This window comes from Polyergus mexicanus, unplaced genomic scaffold (genome assembly GCF_030449975.1).
Source record: "Polyergus mexicanus isolate NDT 795.1 unplaced genomic scaffold, iyPolMexi1.0 SCAF_16, whole genome shotgun sequence".
Taxonomy (NCBI): domain Eukaryota; kingdom Metazoa; phylum Arthropoda; class Insecta; order Hymenoptera; family Formicidae; genus Polyergus; species Polyergus mexicanus.
Window position 1 is genome coordinate 257,488 of NW_027223336.1, and position 13,555 is coordinate 271,042.

General features: G+C 37.0%; 1 protein-coding gene across 5 annotated transcripts in view; it reads left to right on the forward strand.

The window, feature by feature from the left end:
* Chat (Choline acetyltransferase) overlaps nt 1-13,555 on the forward strand; it is a 50,150-nt gene that overhangs the window by 24,602 nt on the left and 11,993 nt on the right. For all 5 annotated transcript variants that reach the window (XM_070308974.1, XM_070308971.1, XM_070308972.1 and 2 more), the window contains 3 exons: nt 10,449-10,621; nt 11,635-11,815; nt 12,075-12,249. In XM_070308974.1, coding sequence (XP_070165075.1) covers nt 10,449-10,621; nt 11,635-11,815; nt 12,075-12,249 — 529 coding nt within the window. The remainder of the gene's footprint in view (nt 1-10,448; nt 10,622-11,634; nt 11,816-12,074; nt 12,250-13,555) is intronic.

Below are 13,555 nucleotides of genomic sequence, written 5' to 3' on the forward strand. Positions count from 1 at the left end.
ATTCTCTCGGTACAAATTGCAGTAATTAACTCGATTCGAGTTCTTCATCCGATTATCTCATGGCGAATAAAAGAATCTGAATTAATCATAATCGTTGTTATATTCAGCGCGACAAAACATTTCTCACGTAATTAGCACTTTCTCGATAATTTCTAGTGTGCGTTCGCATGTATTTGGTGTCGCGTATGCACGCACGTCGACCTGCAGGTGTAACGAAAAGTCTCTGAATAAGCAAACGAAAGCCCATTATTCGTTTCATTAATCCATTAGTAAGAAAGTAAGAAAGCGTACCCGCTATATTATCCCAATGAATAAAACACATTTTTTCCCAAAACATTACACGCGCATCACGCAACATTTCATTTTCATCCAAATTTATTCTTACAACAATATTTGCTTGTCAACAATATTTCTACAAAAGTAGGAGCACGAGCAAACTTCTTGAAAATTTTTCAATCAGCTGATATTTCATACATCGTTGTATCGAATAACGAAATATACAACATTACCTATAAAAATACGTCAAGGAATTTAAAATCTAAAATCGAGTAAAATTTAATTTTGCAATTGATTTCTAGCTCCGATTCGCTCTTAAAAAAAGATATGTTAAATCGATATTTGCAAATATTACTGTCTCTTTTCCGCGATGCTGATTGGTTATCATGACACTGTGCTGTGCATTACTTTATATTTTTATATCAATAAAAACTTGTCATGACTGAACGACGTATTTGATAGTTCAAATATTAAGCATGTGTGTGTGTAATTTTTATCGAATGAAAATTATTTTGAAAAAACGGAGAACTAGAGTTAGTATGCGTGTGTAAGTAATTATACACACATACGTAAAATAAATAAAAAAGAAGCGTAGCGCGCGCTTATAATGTTCTAGTAGAATAAAAAGAAAATATGTCGATTGAAATGCAAAATTGTTAATGGAAAATAGATGGAAATTTTGTCGCCATTGTTTCGTCGTAGTAATATCGGTAGGTAATGGAATTGTTAATGACAAATTAAAATATGTTCATTGGCAACGCGATCGAAAAAGAATCTTTCGTTCTTACCGCATCGCAATCATAGCCGAATAATAATTATAAATAATACGCGTACGATAACGACGTCGTTAGATTAAACGATGTCTGAACGGTCAGATTTATAAATTAATATCTGGCGAACACAAAACGGATGCAACGGATCGCCCTCCGGCCGGCTCTTCTCCGCGTGATTGTGTGTGTGTGTGTGTCTGTGTGTGTGCGTGTGTGCGCGAGCTACGACCGGGGAATGCGGCCAATAAAATTAACATTATCCGGACTATATATATCTGCATTTACGCGTGTCGAAATGATTCGATCAAGCGTTTTGCGCAATCGCTATATACGGCTACACGGCTCGTATCGCGAAGAGCGCGAGCGCATCACGAGATATCCAATTTTCAATTGCATTCTAATTGCGGGGCGCAACCGCGTATTACATAATTGTAACGCGATGTTATACGATGCGTATCAGATCTCGAAATGTATGATGCAATAGAATAGGGTACGGTAGAGTCGCAAGCGAAAACTGCTTTTGTAAGCGAGACAGAATCGCGAGACAAATCCCTCTATAAATTTGCATCTGCCACGATACTTCGCTTTTCAATCTTTCTCGACGAAAGACACTTTTCTCAAAATATAACGCTCTCTCGTCGAATCGAATCCATCGTCCATCTCCAATTATACAACGTCGGTGTGTTAGGGAACTCTGAAAATTTTATGAACAGATATTACGGGCCGTGCTCTCTCATGATATATTTAATATAGTTAAATATAGCCGTCTGATTCCCCTTTTCATGCTGACGTCGATCGTGCTCTTCGTGTGCAAATACTAAATTCAGAATTTGCGTTGAAAAAAAAAAGTTTTATAAGAAAATAACTCCAGATAGAGAATATATATGAATGCTTCATCGATAATATATTACTTTCAACGTGAATCTGAAATATTCGTACTACGAAAGGACATGTCAAGCAACGCTTTGATTGAGAAAAATTGCAGGATCATGCTTATAAATGCGCTGCAAATAAAATATGAGTAATCGCATTCTTACAATCTAGAATTATACTAATATCTTAATTGTGTTATCTTTCGATTGAAGGTACAAAAGGGGAACAAAGTTGTCTGAATCGATCGCGCACATGGACATATTTTTATACATCTTTGTCTTTTCTAATTTTCATCGCGAATCACGCGATGAAAGTACACATGTGAGGGGAAGAAGCAAGAAGGATCTATCGATTTGAGAGCGTTGTAGGCTCTCCTGACCCGATACGACGCGCGTTTTCACCATGGCTAATGAAGTATCGCGTTAAACGGGAAACTCGATACACACCATGTACAATCGCAGCGCGAGTTGTCTGAAATACGAGCGGTTTCCCGACGAGGGTGCCTACCAGAATCTCGCCAAATTTTCGTGATATATGCAAGGCAAAAAAGGTACATGAATTCCTTTTTACATAATTAGGCACGCACATACATTTTTAATTTTTTCATGTATAGAGAGAAAAATCAAATTATCATACAATATCTGACGATGATGTAAAAAAGTATGAAACGTTCAATGATTACGCAAAAAAAAAAAAAAAAATAAATGTATTAATTCTCTCTCTAACGCATGCGAGAGGATATTAACATATATCAATTATATTATTAATAATTAGATACCAACTATGTAAATATGCGTGAAAGTAACCGAAAATAATTAGAATTAATTCCGACGTGTTTTTTATTCAATATCATATCGCGCGCGTAAGGAATAAATATTATATGTATCTTTTATTATATTATTTATCACACTAATAAAACCGAGGAGCAATTAATATATACGTATATTATATTAGCGCTGAAAGTATTTCAAGAGCGCCTAATAGATCGTAGCGCGAATTAATAATTAATATTTACGACATTGATGGTCGCGACGCGAAGCACGCGAGCACGTCGACGAGACACACACGTGTCAGACACACGCGGACGGTGGACGGTTGCGTTTTACCCCCGACACGAGCGGTCGATAACGCCGCGTTTGCGCCGACCAGCTGACGAAGAGGAATGCGGAGGGAGACGAGAGGGAGAGGTAAGTTGGAACAAATCAAAAGGGCGTCGAGAGAATTCGAGAGCTCGGGAGCTCGCGACTCGCTCGCTCGCTCGCTCGCTTCGTGTTTCGGCTTCTGTTGAAATCTCCGTAACTCGACACCCCCTTCCGAAATGCTGAACTTCACCAGAGCAACGGGATTGATGTCTCCTGAAAGCGTCCGCGTCGCGATCCTTCGTTCGCGGCCTTTTGAAAACGCTATCGCGAATTTTGCGATAACGTTACGCGATTATCACTCCCCGCCAATTTTCATGAGTAGCGGATACTATTTAAAATTGTATTACTCTTTAATTTTGTACATTGCTAATATCGATTGTAATACGTATCCATTGTAGACGCGGATTACACTTGGACGATGTCTACTGTATAATACGCGGCGTAAATCCTCAACGACTTCTGATCCGCATTTCCCAACGACCAGCTTAATTCCTATAATCTCGTGAGGTCTCCGCGGAACTTGGAACACCTTTCGATTACATAGCGTGGCAAAAAAAAAGATCGTAACCGTTACGCGGGGGCCATTATCCGATAGTGTTATTACATATCATTATACTGTTATATCGTCGCGACATGACTGCATACCAGGCTATATACGAGCACCGATAAATCCTTCTAAGTTTACTTTTATAGCAGCAAAAATTTTCAAATATATCGATCTTATATTATAACAATATTCATTTGTGTACAATCAAAATATTTTTATTTAAAAAAAAAATATTAGAATTAAATTAAATAAATTAAGATTTGACTCGACTCGATCTACGGTGTCGATCATAGATGAAGGCTATCTACGTGTCCGTACAACATCGATAAGATGCGGTGGACAAGGACAGGAGGAATCTGAGAACCGCGTAACGACTACGGACGAAAGTTCGCGGTAACCGGGACGACCGCGAAATTAGCCCCGTCACCGCCATCCGTCATTCTTGCTACAGGCAGACAAATCGTTGTCGTCCCCCAACCCGCTCCGGGGATGAAACCGAATTCTCGACGAGAATTATTCGATTATATACCGTACGTCCCCTGCGACACCGACGACGATTAATAATGTCGATATAGTCCCACGTGAGTGTAGGTCTTTCACACGTCGCTAAAGATAAGCGGAGAAAAAGAAATCGTTTAGAATTCATCTCGCGAAATTATGCATCGTTCTTCTTCAATTTTAATCAAGGATTGATGGAATCTTTTCATATTCCTCCCCGCGTTGCCATTACATTCTTTTTATTTTATGCTGAAATATATTACTTGGGGAGAGGATTCTAGACAAGACTAATCTCTTAATCATAATTAAAGAGAGAGACAGAGAGAGAGAGAGTAAATAGCATTTTTTTCGTCTCTAACATCACTGATACTAATTATAAACGCGTATCGTTTATCGTCCACCGTTAGTTCCCGATAACTTTTTTATTTTCGTTATAAAATCTCTCTCTCTCTCTCTCTCTCTCTCTCTCTCTCTCTCTCTCTCTCTCTCTCTCTGTAATATTAAATTTTTTTGGAAATTTTAACTGTAAAATTGGGCATCTTAGAAATTTGTCGCCAGGAAATTTTTTTGATCGTGGAACCCGTGGAATTGTCTTCTTCTATATATTTCGTATTTAGGTGCGGTATAATAACGAATAAGCAGCGCGTGATCGTCCAACAAATGATGCATCGAAACGTTATTGCATCAGTTGTTTCCTCATCGGAGAACGACGACGTAGGCCTGATCTCGTAATTCTGCTCGTTAACGTGTATCGCGGTATTGCGGAGAGCAGACACGCGATATCCGATGTGTAGGAGTCCTGCGCAATCCCGAGGATTTTACTTCGCGAAATGCACCGCGCGATAAACAGGATGATGAATGCGCTTCATTGTACGTATATATGGTTTGCGGTTCATTTTTTTTTTGGTGAGAGTAAACGTGTGTTCGGTTTACCTCATCAACATTCATCGGTTAACCATTTAAATGATTGATTTGAAAAGATGTTAGAATCCCACTACCATATATCGACTCGATAAAAATGTAAATATATTATATTAAATAATATTCGATTAAATAAATACAAAAAAAAAAAAACAAGAGAGACAGAGAAATTGCAAATAAATGTGTCTATGTACGAAAAGGCTCATTGCATAAATTCTCATACTATTCCTTTAAGACTAGAGTTCCATTATTAAAAAGTAATCGCGACATATCGATCATTTCGACGTAAAGTTTATTAAAATTATCGCACATGTCATCGGAAGCTTGCGTTACAGATTAAGAAACTTTGGTTTTATAACGATATACATGAGAGATGGGACGATTCTGACGGATATCTTCCATATACCGGCGATGACACTTCGACCGTATCGATCACGTGCGCCGATCTACGTGTCTCATTAATCCGCAGCGAGCGACATGTGTTCGCAAAACGTCAAACGTCAACTTGTTTTGCAAACATTTATCCATCGTGTGCCGCGAGACGAGCCGAGACGCTGCCTGATTCAGTCTAATCCTGGACATCTTTTTCCATTGATATATACGCAGGGAGCATGAAATTACTCGACGAATAAAATTTAACTATTTCCATTCCTATAGCATAATTTCTCTCAATTCTTCTTTCCTAATTAATTTATACATATTTCTACTTGTGTCAAAAATGTAAAATTTATTCACAATGTTTTGTTATAAAGATTATATTAATTTCTGATGTCATCAAATGTTTCTATTTTTTTTAAACATCTTTTATTAAGTATCGGGGATGTGTTATAGGAATATGTATATAAGTTTTCGTATTTAATGATTGAAATCTTCAATTAAAGAACGAGGATTAGAGAAAGTTTGCAAGGTGCAAGAGCAAAATTACTTAAGCATCTGGTAATTGTTGGCGCGATTGCGAGGCGAATTGCAGACGCTCGGCAGATCCGCTTTCGCAGATCTCCGACGACGACGACGACGACGTGTGAACGCTCGTATCGTCGAATGAATCAAGCTCTCTTTGAGACTCTTCATCTCACGTCAATGGGGTACTTATCGTTATGCCTATCCTTTTGCGAGAGCACTAATTACGCATACACGCGCGAAGATGTGACGAACACGTGGGTCTGCGTGACGCAAGACGTTAATAATGCCGCCGAGTGTCTTTTCAAGTACGCAGTTACACGTTGTTAAGGTAATTAGTTAAACAGCGCGATTATTACACACGCGAATCGTCTAACGTGTTCATTTACGCGATTTATTAAGAGATAGATATTCGTTAACCCGTAAACCCGGATAAGTAGCAGTTGACAGAAGCCGCTCACGGTTTTGAAATAACAATTCCGTGTTTTATTACAGTCTGGCAGTTACAATAGCTATTCCGTAGAGACGTGCAATTTGAAATATTTTTATATGTATAGCGCATGTTGCTTATTATTATAATTGATTTGTTGAATTGAAAACAAAATAAAGACAATGGCTTGTTCGCATACACATACATTACTTTATATAATGAAAATAATAAAAATAATAAAAATAATAAAAATTCACACATATATTTCTATATAAATTAATTTAATTGATACAAGAATAAGAAAATTTAATTTAAACAATAAAAAAATAATAAAATTTCTATATAAAAATTAATTTAATTTAAAAAATTATTTTAACCGACAGAATTCTTTTATTTTTATTTCTCTTGAAGGACAAATTTAATGAAATAATTTATTAAAGTTCAAATAAAAAAAAAAAACTCCAAATCTGCACGCTTGCAAAATTTTTTTCAATTTTACTAAAATTTGTCAAAGAAGCTTATTTTTCCTCTTCTCATTTCTCCTCTCAATTATAAATATATTGAAATAAATACAACATATAATAATAAATTTTTGTGCATCCGCGCTGAAGATGGATTCATCATGTCGCTTGCTCGCATGCATCCTCGCGTATGCGCAACGTGGCGCAATGCGTTGTCGAAACATATTCGGTCATGCCTGAAGGAGCCGCTCGGCAATCAAAGTCGCCGGCTCTCTTCGGTCGGACAAGTCTTGTCCACGGATTGAATATGCGAGAGAGACGAGCTAGGGAGCTCGGCGAGAGCGGTTCCGTGAACCGATTTGCGTTCACGATGCGTCGCGTTAAGCGGGCACGTCTCGCTTTGCGTAACTCGGATTCGCAGCGAAGATGCGCATCCGAGCCGATGAAGAGCAGCATTTATCATATTCGAGGATAAAATGATTGAACCGCAAATCACATTTTAGTTTTCAAATAAAATGAAATTTTTATAAAGTTATGCAATGCGATAAATATTGTATATAAAAAACATTCTTGGCAGAATAAATAAAAGAAAGATTTTATATTGAATTGCGATTCTTTGCTTTTCAACGTTGAATAAAATTTCTATTAGTATAAAATCAAAGTATCGAGTAAAATTTAGCCATTGAAATATTCGATATTAAACGACACAACTTTTAAAGTTCTATTATATCGAAAAATCTGAGAAATGAGATGCAGAATAATGCAGATGCCATTTATGCTTGTTTGTAATGTCCAACGCATGCGATTCACTATAATGATGCAGTACGTAGTACCTAATATGTCGAATACTTAAATGTCACAACAATTACGAATCATTAATTTCTGCACGAAACGCAATTTCCTAATAAACAGAAAATAGGAGTGTTTGAGGCACATTCCGTAAAAAATATCATTTCCACATATACGCGCTTAATTACGGCGGCGATTCAAAGTATATGATGCAGATTCGCATCTCCACATTTAAATCGTGATCATATTCTCGCAATCTCACTGCAATTTTAATCGCGTAATTTTCGTCGATTTCTATGTCTCTCGCGGAAACTTGATCGAAAAAAATTCCATTAGACGTTTCATCGAATTTTTTTCAAAAGAAAGACCGTCGAGAGACTAGATTTATTAGGGAACAAAGATTTTCGCGGTCTGCGAAAAAAAGAAAGTTTCCATCAAATGCGCGACACTTTGTTCGTTCTGGATCACCGAAACTATATCGGCAATCTAAAAAAAGAAACATCGCCGATGTTCCTGCGCGGCGAAACGGTGTCATCTCTGGTCAAATATAGCCTTTATTCTGCGAATATGAGGTGAGTCGAGCTCGTAAGTTCTATCTATAGACGATTTGAAAGAACACGGAGCACCTGATACATTGTATCGACGGGGAGACGGTCTTCGTGAAACATGCATGCGAGCTTCTCGATTTGTTACACTGACCTGGAATCGCACGACGAGAAAGAAGAAACTTCGCTTCCAGGAATGAAATGACAATTACGATGCGATTACCCGCGTGGCGTGACCAGTAATAAGGTAGGCGGTCCGATCATACGGGATATCCCGCTACTGAATATTCCTATCGCTACTCGGATTCTTTGATCAATTTGAAGTAAATTTTCTATCGACGAAGATGTCGAAAAAACTTCATTTTTATCGCAAGCTTTTAATATCCAATATTTTAGCAATTAATTCTTCGAAAAGATCACTTTTTTTCCAAGAAAATATCGTTTGGAAAAATCGTCTTTAAATTGAATAGAGAAATCTTTCTACAAATGAAAGATAATCCTCGATATTATACTCTGTCGTGATATTAACATTATTTCCTACTACGAAACATTGACGCAGAATTGTCCGCGGGACACGCACACGTTTTCTCATAAATAAACGGGACATGTTCCTCTACTATAAGTTTCTCACCTCGAGAAGAGGTATCGCGGAAAACATTTTTCTTCACGCGGTGATAACACATATTCCGTATATCTTCTCGACTATCTCGTTATGCTTGCGAGAAAGTCCGCGCGACATCAACTGTCTCCGTGGAACGAGTCGTAAAATAAATAGAAGACACCTCAAGCATCACGAAACGGTGGATAAACAGCAAAATTCAATGTATATATATATATATATATATATATATATATATATATATATATATATATATCACATTGAGTGACTTTGTGCATTTTTTATAACGCATACGCGAGTTCTAAATAATATGAAAATGTTCAAGAAATATAAACATTAAACGCTTGGCTGGTATTAAAACGAGCAAGATGTTAAAGAAAGTCGTTCCGGGAATTTGCATATTTTTAATATAATTAAAGCTGAATTATAAAAAAATATTTCAATAAAGCGTTAAAAGATCTTTTCCAACCCGAGAGATTTCAGAGAGAAAAGATAATCAAGGAAGAAATTATAAAATATTATATTTAAAGAGAGAGTAATTCTCTCTCCTCTCCTCTCTCTCTCTCTCTCTCTGTAGTGTGTGTGTTTTAAAATCTCTTTAAGGATTATCTTTCTAATTTTTACTTTATTTCTAGGATCTCTGCTCTTTATATTGTATATACTAATATAATAAAAAATCCATTTAGATATTATGTTAATATAGTAGTTATAATTTTTTTAAAACATTCTTCGAATATGATTTTGAACGGTGACTTCTCCCCTTTTAGCTCCCTTATTTTATCACGCGACCGAAAATGAAGGCAGCGACAAAACTCGATTGTTTAATCCGCATTTAATGATACGCCGGGGCTGATCCCCGATTATCGAATGTGAAAAACGACGTTGCAATGTTAAAGCGACGTTAAATTACACGATAGATTATATACAATTAGAAAAAAAAAAAAAACACAGGGAGTCACTTTGTGACAGTAAAATGAAATCTCATACCTTGACAACGATGTAATTTGCAACGGGAGAAATGTTCGGAGATGCATTCCAAGATTTAACATGCGTCGTTGACTTTCTTGCCTCTAAAAGACATATTAAATATATTATATCTATTATTAAGAAATAGAGTTGTGTGTTTGTGTGTGGCTTTTGTCGATTTTAATAAAAATTGTGCGCAATAATTTTGTCCGGATGAATGATTTATTTCCGGGAAGTATAAAGTAATTCTTCGACATATTAGCGTGTCTTTCTTGCATCTCACATTTCAGATCATTGTCGGTCAAATAATTACGCTTGCGACTACCACTGATGATGCGCTCGGTTGCGATTTCCCCGACGCGCATCTCTTTTCTAATTTATCTTATTCCGAGTGGGGTATAACCACTTCCGGATACTTTCACGCAACGTCGCGCGGCGTCATCTCGAGTAATTAACGTAATTATTATTGTGCAATCTCGCGATACTTGACCGCGCGTTATAACGTAACGATTGTTATTACCCATCACATAAATTGGACCGTTACGTAACTTTGAATTATAATCAGCAATTAATAACCTTCTCTTTGTATCTAATTATAATTTGCAATCAGAATGCAATAATTATACTCGTTTGATTACAATTTATAAATATTATTTGCGCAATGTACGCGTAAATATTTATATATTTATCGATATATTAATTTTTTTACAGGCGACAGAATGGTGGCTAAACGACATGTACCTGTCTGTCCCACTGGCTCTGCCGATCAACAGCAACCCCGGCATGGCCGCGAAGCCAAAGGGATTTGCAAACCAGCAGGAAGCCGCGGTATTTGTCGCGCGATTTCTCACTCAACTACTTAATTATCAGGAATTACTCGACAGGTAATGCTCCAATTTTCCAGCAATTTTCTTCTTTCTTTCCGATGATCTAAGATTCGTCAATCCCTGATCTGAAACAAAATTTCGTTTCGTTAGACGTAGCGGTGTTCATTTTCACTTCATTTCCATTGTCATACTGGTTTATCTAAATTGGCATTATTATTTCTTTGTAAACGCTATTGTTTCATTTTGAATGATACATTCGGGATGATCGTCATTAATATCGAAAAAAAGCGTTAATTCGTCTTAAGTTAATCGCGATAGGCGCGAGGAAGTGACATGACAAGACGCGACGTGCCAATCGACTCATCGTTGTCGTCGTCGTCGTCGTCGTCGTCGTCGTCTCAGTCGGGGACAAAAAGAAGCCGCACTGAAATCAATTTAGAGAGAGGGCGTACGTCTGCGAGGAAATCCGGGCCGTAAGATCCATAGAAAGCGAGCATAAAGAGGAAAGGGAGCCGCGACGAGAATGAGCGGACGTTCCCGCTCCGGTGCGCGGAGCGCGTCTCAAAGGATCCACGGTATCCTACATCCGGATGGGAATAAGCCGGGGCTGCGCGGAGAGTGCTCTCCTTTCTTTCAAAAACTAACGCAAATTCGCGGGAGGCCGCCGTCGCGTCGGTCTTCTTAATAGCGAACGAGCCCGTCTCATCTCGCGAGGAAGAGGAGATATATCCGAAAGCGAGAAACGATGCGTTCTTTGGGAAAATTGATCCTGTTCCTGTACGGTTTCTTGGATCTTCCAAATCTTCCAAATCTTTTTTGCCCCGCAAAAGATTTACAAGTACGAATGCGCAAATGTACGAATTAAATTATTAATATTAATTATTAGTATTATTTTTTTTCCCCCGATTGAGAAATTCAAAATCAACAAATTGCATTTATACTTCTGCGTTTCAAATATTTTTATATCAATAAAGTAAAGGCTATTTGTGTTTTAACTCATTTATATGACAAAGAGAAACGTGCAAAAGTAAATTACTGTGATGCAAAAATAAGCTTCAGACTTTGAACAGATCCGGACTCGAGGTTGAACGTGTGAAATCCAAGGACGGTAAAACCATGCGACCGCTCTGCATGGCACAGCATTATCAAATGTTTCGGATTTATCGGCGACCCGGTGTGAACGCCGACGAGCAAATCATCCTGGATAGAGCGTCCTCCGGCGATCATATTATCGTCGCGCACCATAATCAGGTAATGGAGTGATTCAGAATTGAACAATGTTGTAATCGACGCGCGCGCGCCAAGTCACGCTTTTACTATTTCAAGAATTTTATTTATCGATTAAATTAATTAATACTCCTATTCCACGTTTATTTATGTTAGTTAATTAAAAATTTAACTCTTTAATCTCCGCATCATGGATGTACGATCGAGTAATTTGCCGAGGAATGCGGTATCAAGAGAAGAAAAAAAATATTTCACGCCATAATCTTTGATTATTTTGTTGCAGTTTTATAGCGTGCCGGTAAGAGCGTCCGATCGAGGTCGGATCACTGAGGCTGAATTGATCCAACAGTTATTAAGGATCATGGAGACCAAGGCTGATCCTAGAACACCGCCCGTTGGAATTCTCACGACAGCGAAGCGACCAGCCTGGGCGAAGGCGCGAGAAGAATTGATTAAAAGTGCGTATAATATTGTATTGTATTTAAAAATATCGATTAAATACGATCACGCATATGCATTCAATTCGCGAAGAAAACATCGCACTTTAAGCGCTTCGTTCAGGGGTTCTTAACAGGGGGCGAGTAAATTTCAAAAGAGAAAAGAGCGATTCCGAAAAGAAAATTGTCAAAAATTTCAAACTTTGATTATTAATTCTTTTAAATAATTATTAATTAAGATAATTAACCATGATCGTTAGTTATTTTAATTAATTAATTATTTTTATTTATTATTAATTATTTTATATTAAAAAAATTAAGATTAATTAAAGAAAAATTGTGTGACTTTTCAAAATTTTCCAAGAAAAACATTTAATTTTTCTTATATATATATATATATATATATATACATTTAATTTCTTATAAAAGTAAACTCAAACGATGTCAGTTAATCAATTTAAATTCGCGGAGCTCTGTATATTACGATTTATTTTGTCGTTTTAAAGAGGAGCATGATGATCCAGTTACCCAAAAAATAGCCCGGTCGCGTCTTTAGACGACCCTCGTCGCCACGTGCCTACCCTCTCGCCATAATTATCCGCTCGTGTTCTCCGCTTCACCAATATTCGCAATATTCCCATTAACTCTCTAACCCGACCTTGCTCAACGGGAATCTACGATCTACCTACCTACGCCTAATACAAATCGAATAAATGGCTGGCGGTAACGAGTTAACAGCAACCTGCGTTGATTAATTAACGGCGAGAAAATCATGAATAGACAACGAAAGAGATTGTAGTTCTCGTTGAAGTAAAAATATTCACCGAATTTCCTGCGTTATTACAGCGTCATCTCGTCAGCGCAAGCACCCTGATGTTTCGCACGATACATTTCACACGTATATACAAACTAAAATTAATTAAAGTTACGTTACATAATTCCGATTGTTGTCTTTTTCATCTCGAGGAAAAAAAAAAGGATGATTCTTATTACTTTTATGTCTATATATATGCATACATGTGAATATACATTACAGCAAAACTAATAAAAATTTTCAAGATATATAAATCATAAGCATATATTTTAAATGGATTTAAGATTTAATTTAGATTTAAAACAAAATCATAGGAATCAAATTTTTTTCCAAATATTTTTGGAAATTATAATTCCAAGTATTTCCTTCCACTTTGATTCCTGTCGCATAACGACAGTATACCGTTATTTCATCATTAGTACATATCTATCCTACACATAATCATTATAACAACGTATAACAATGTTGCGAATGTTATGCTGGAAAATCGCGATATCGCTGTAGCTGATCATT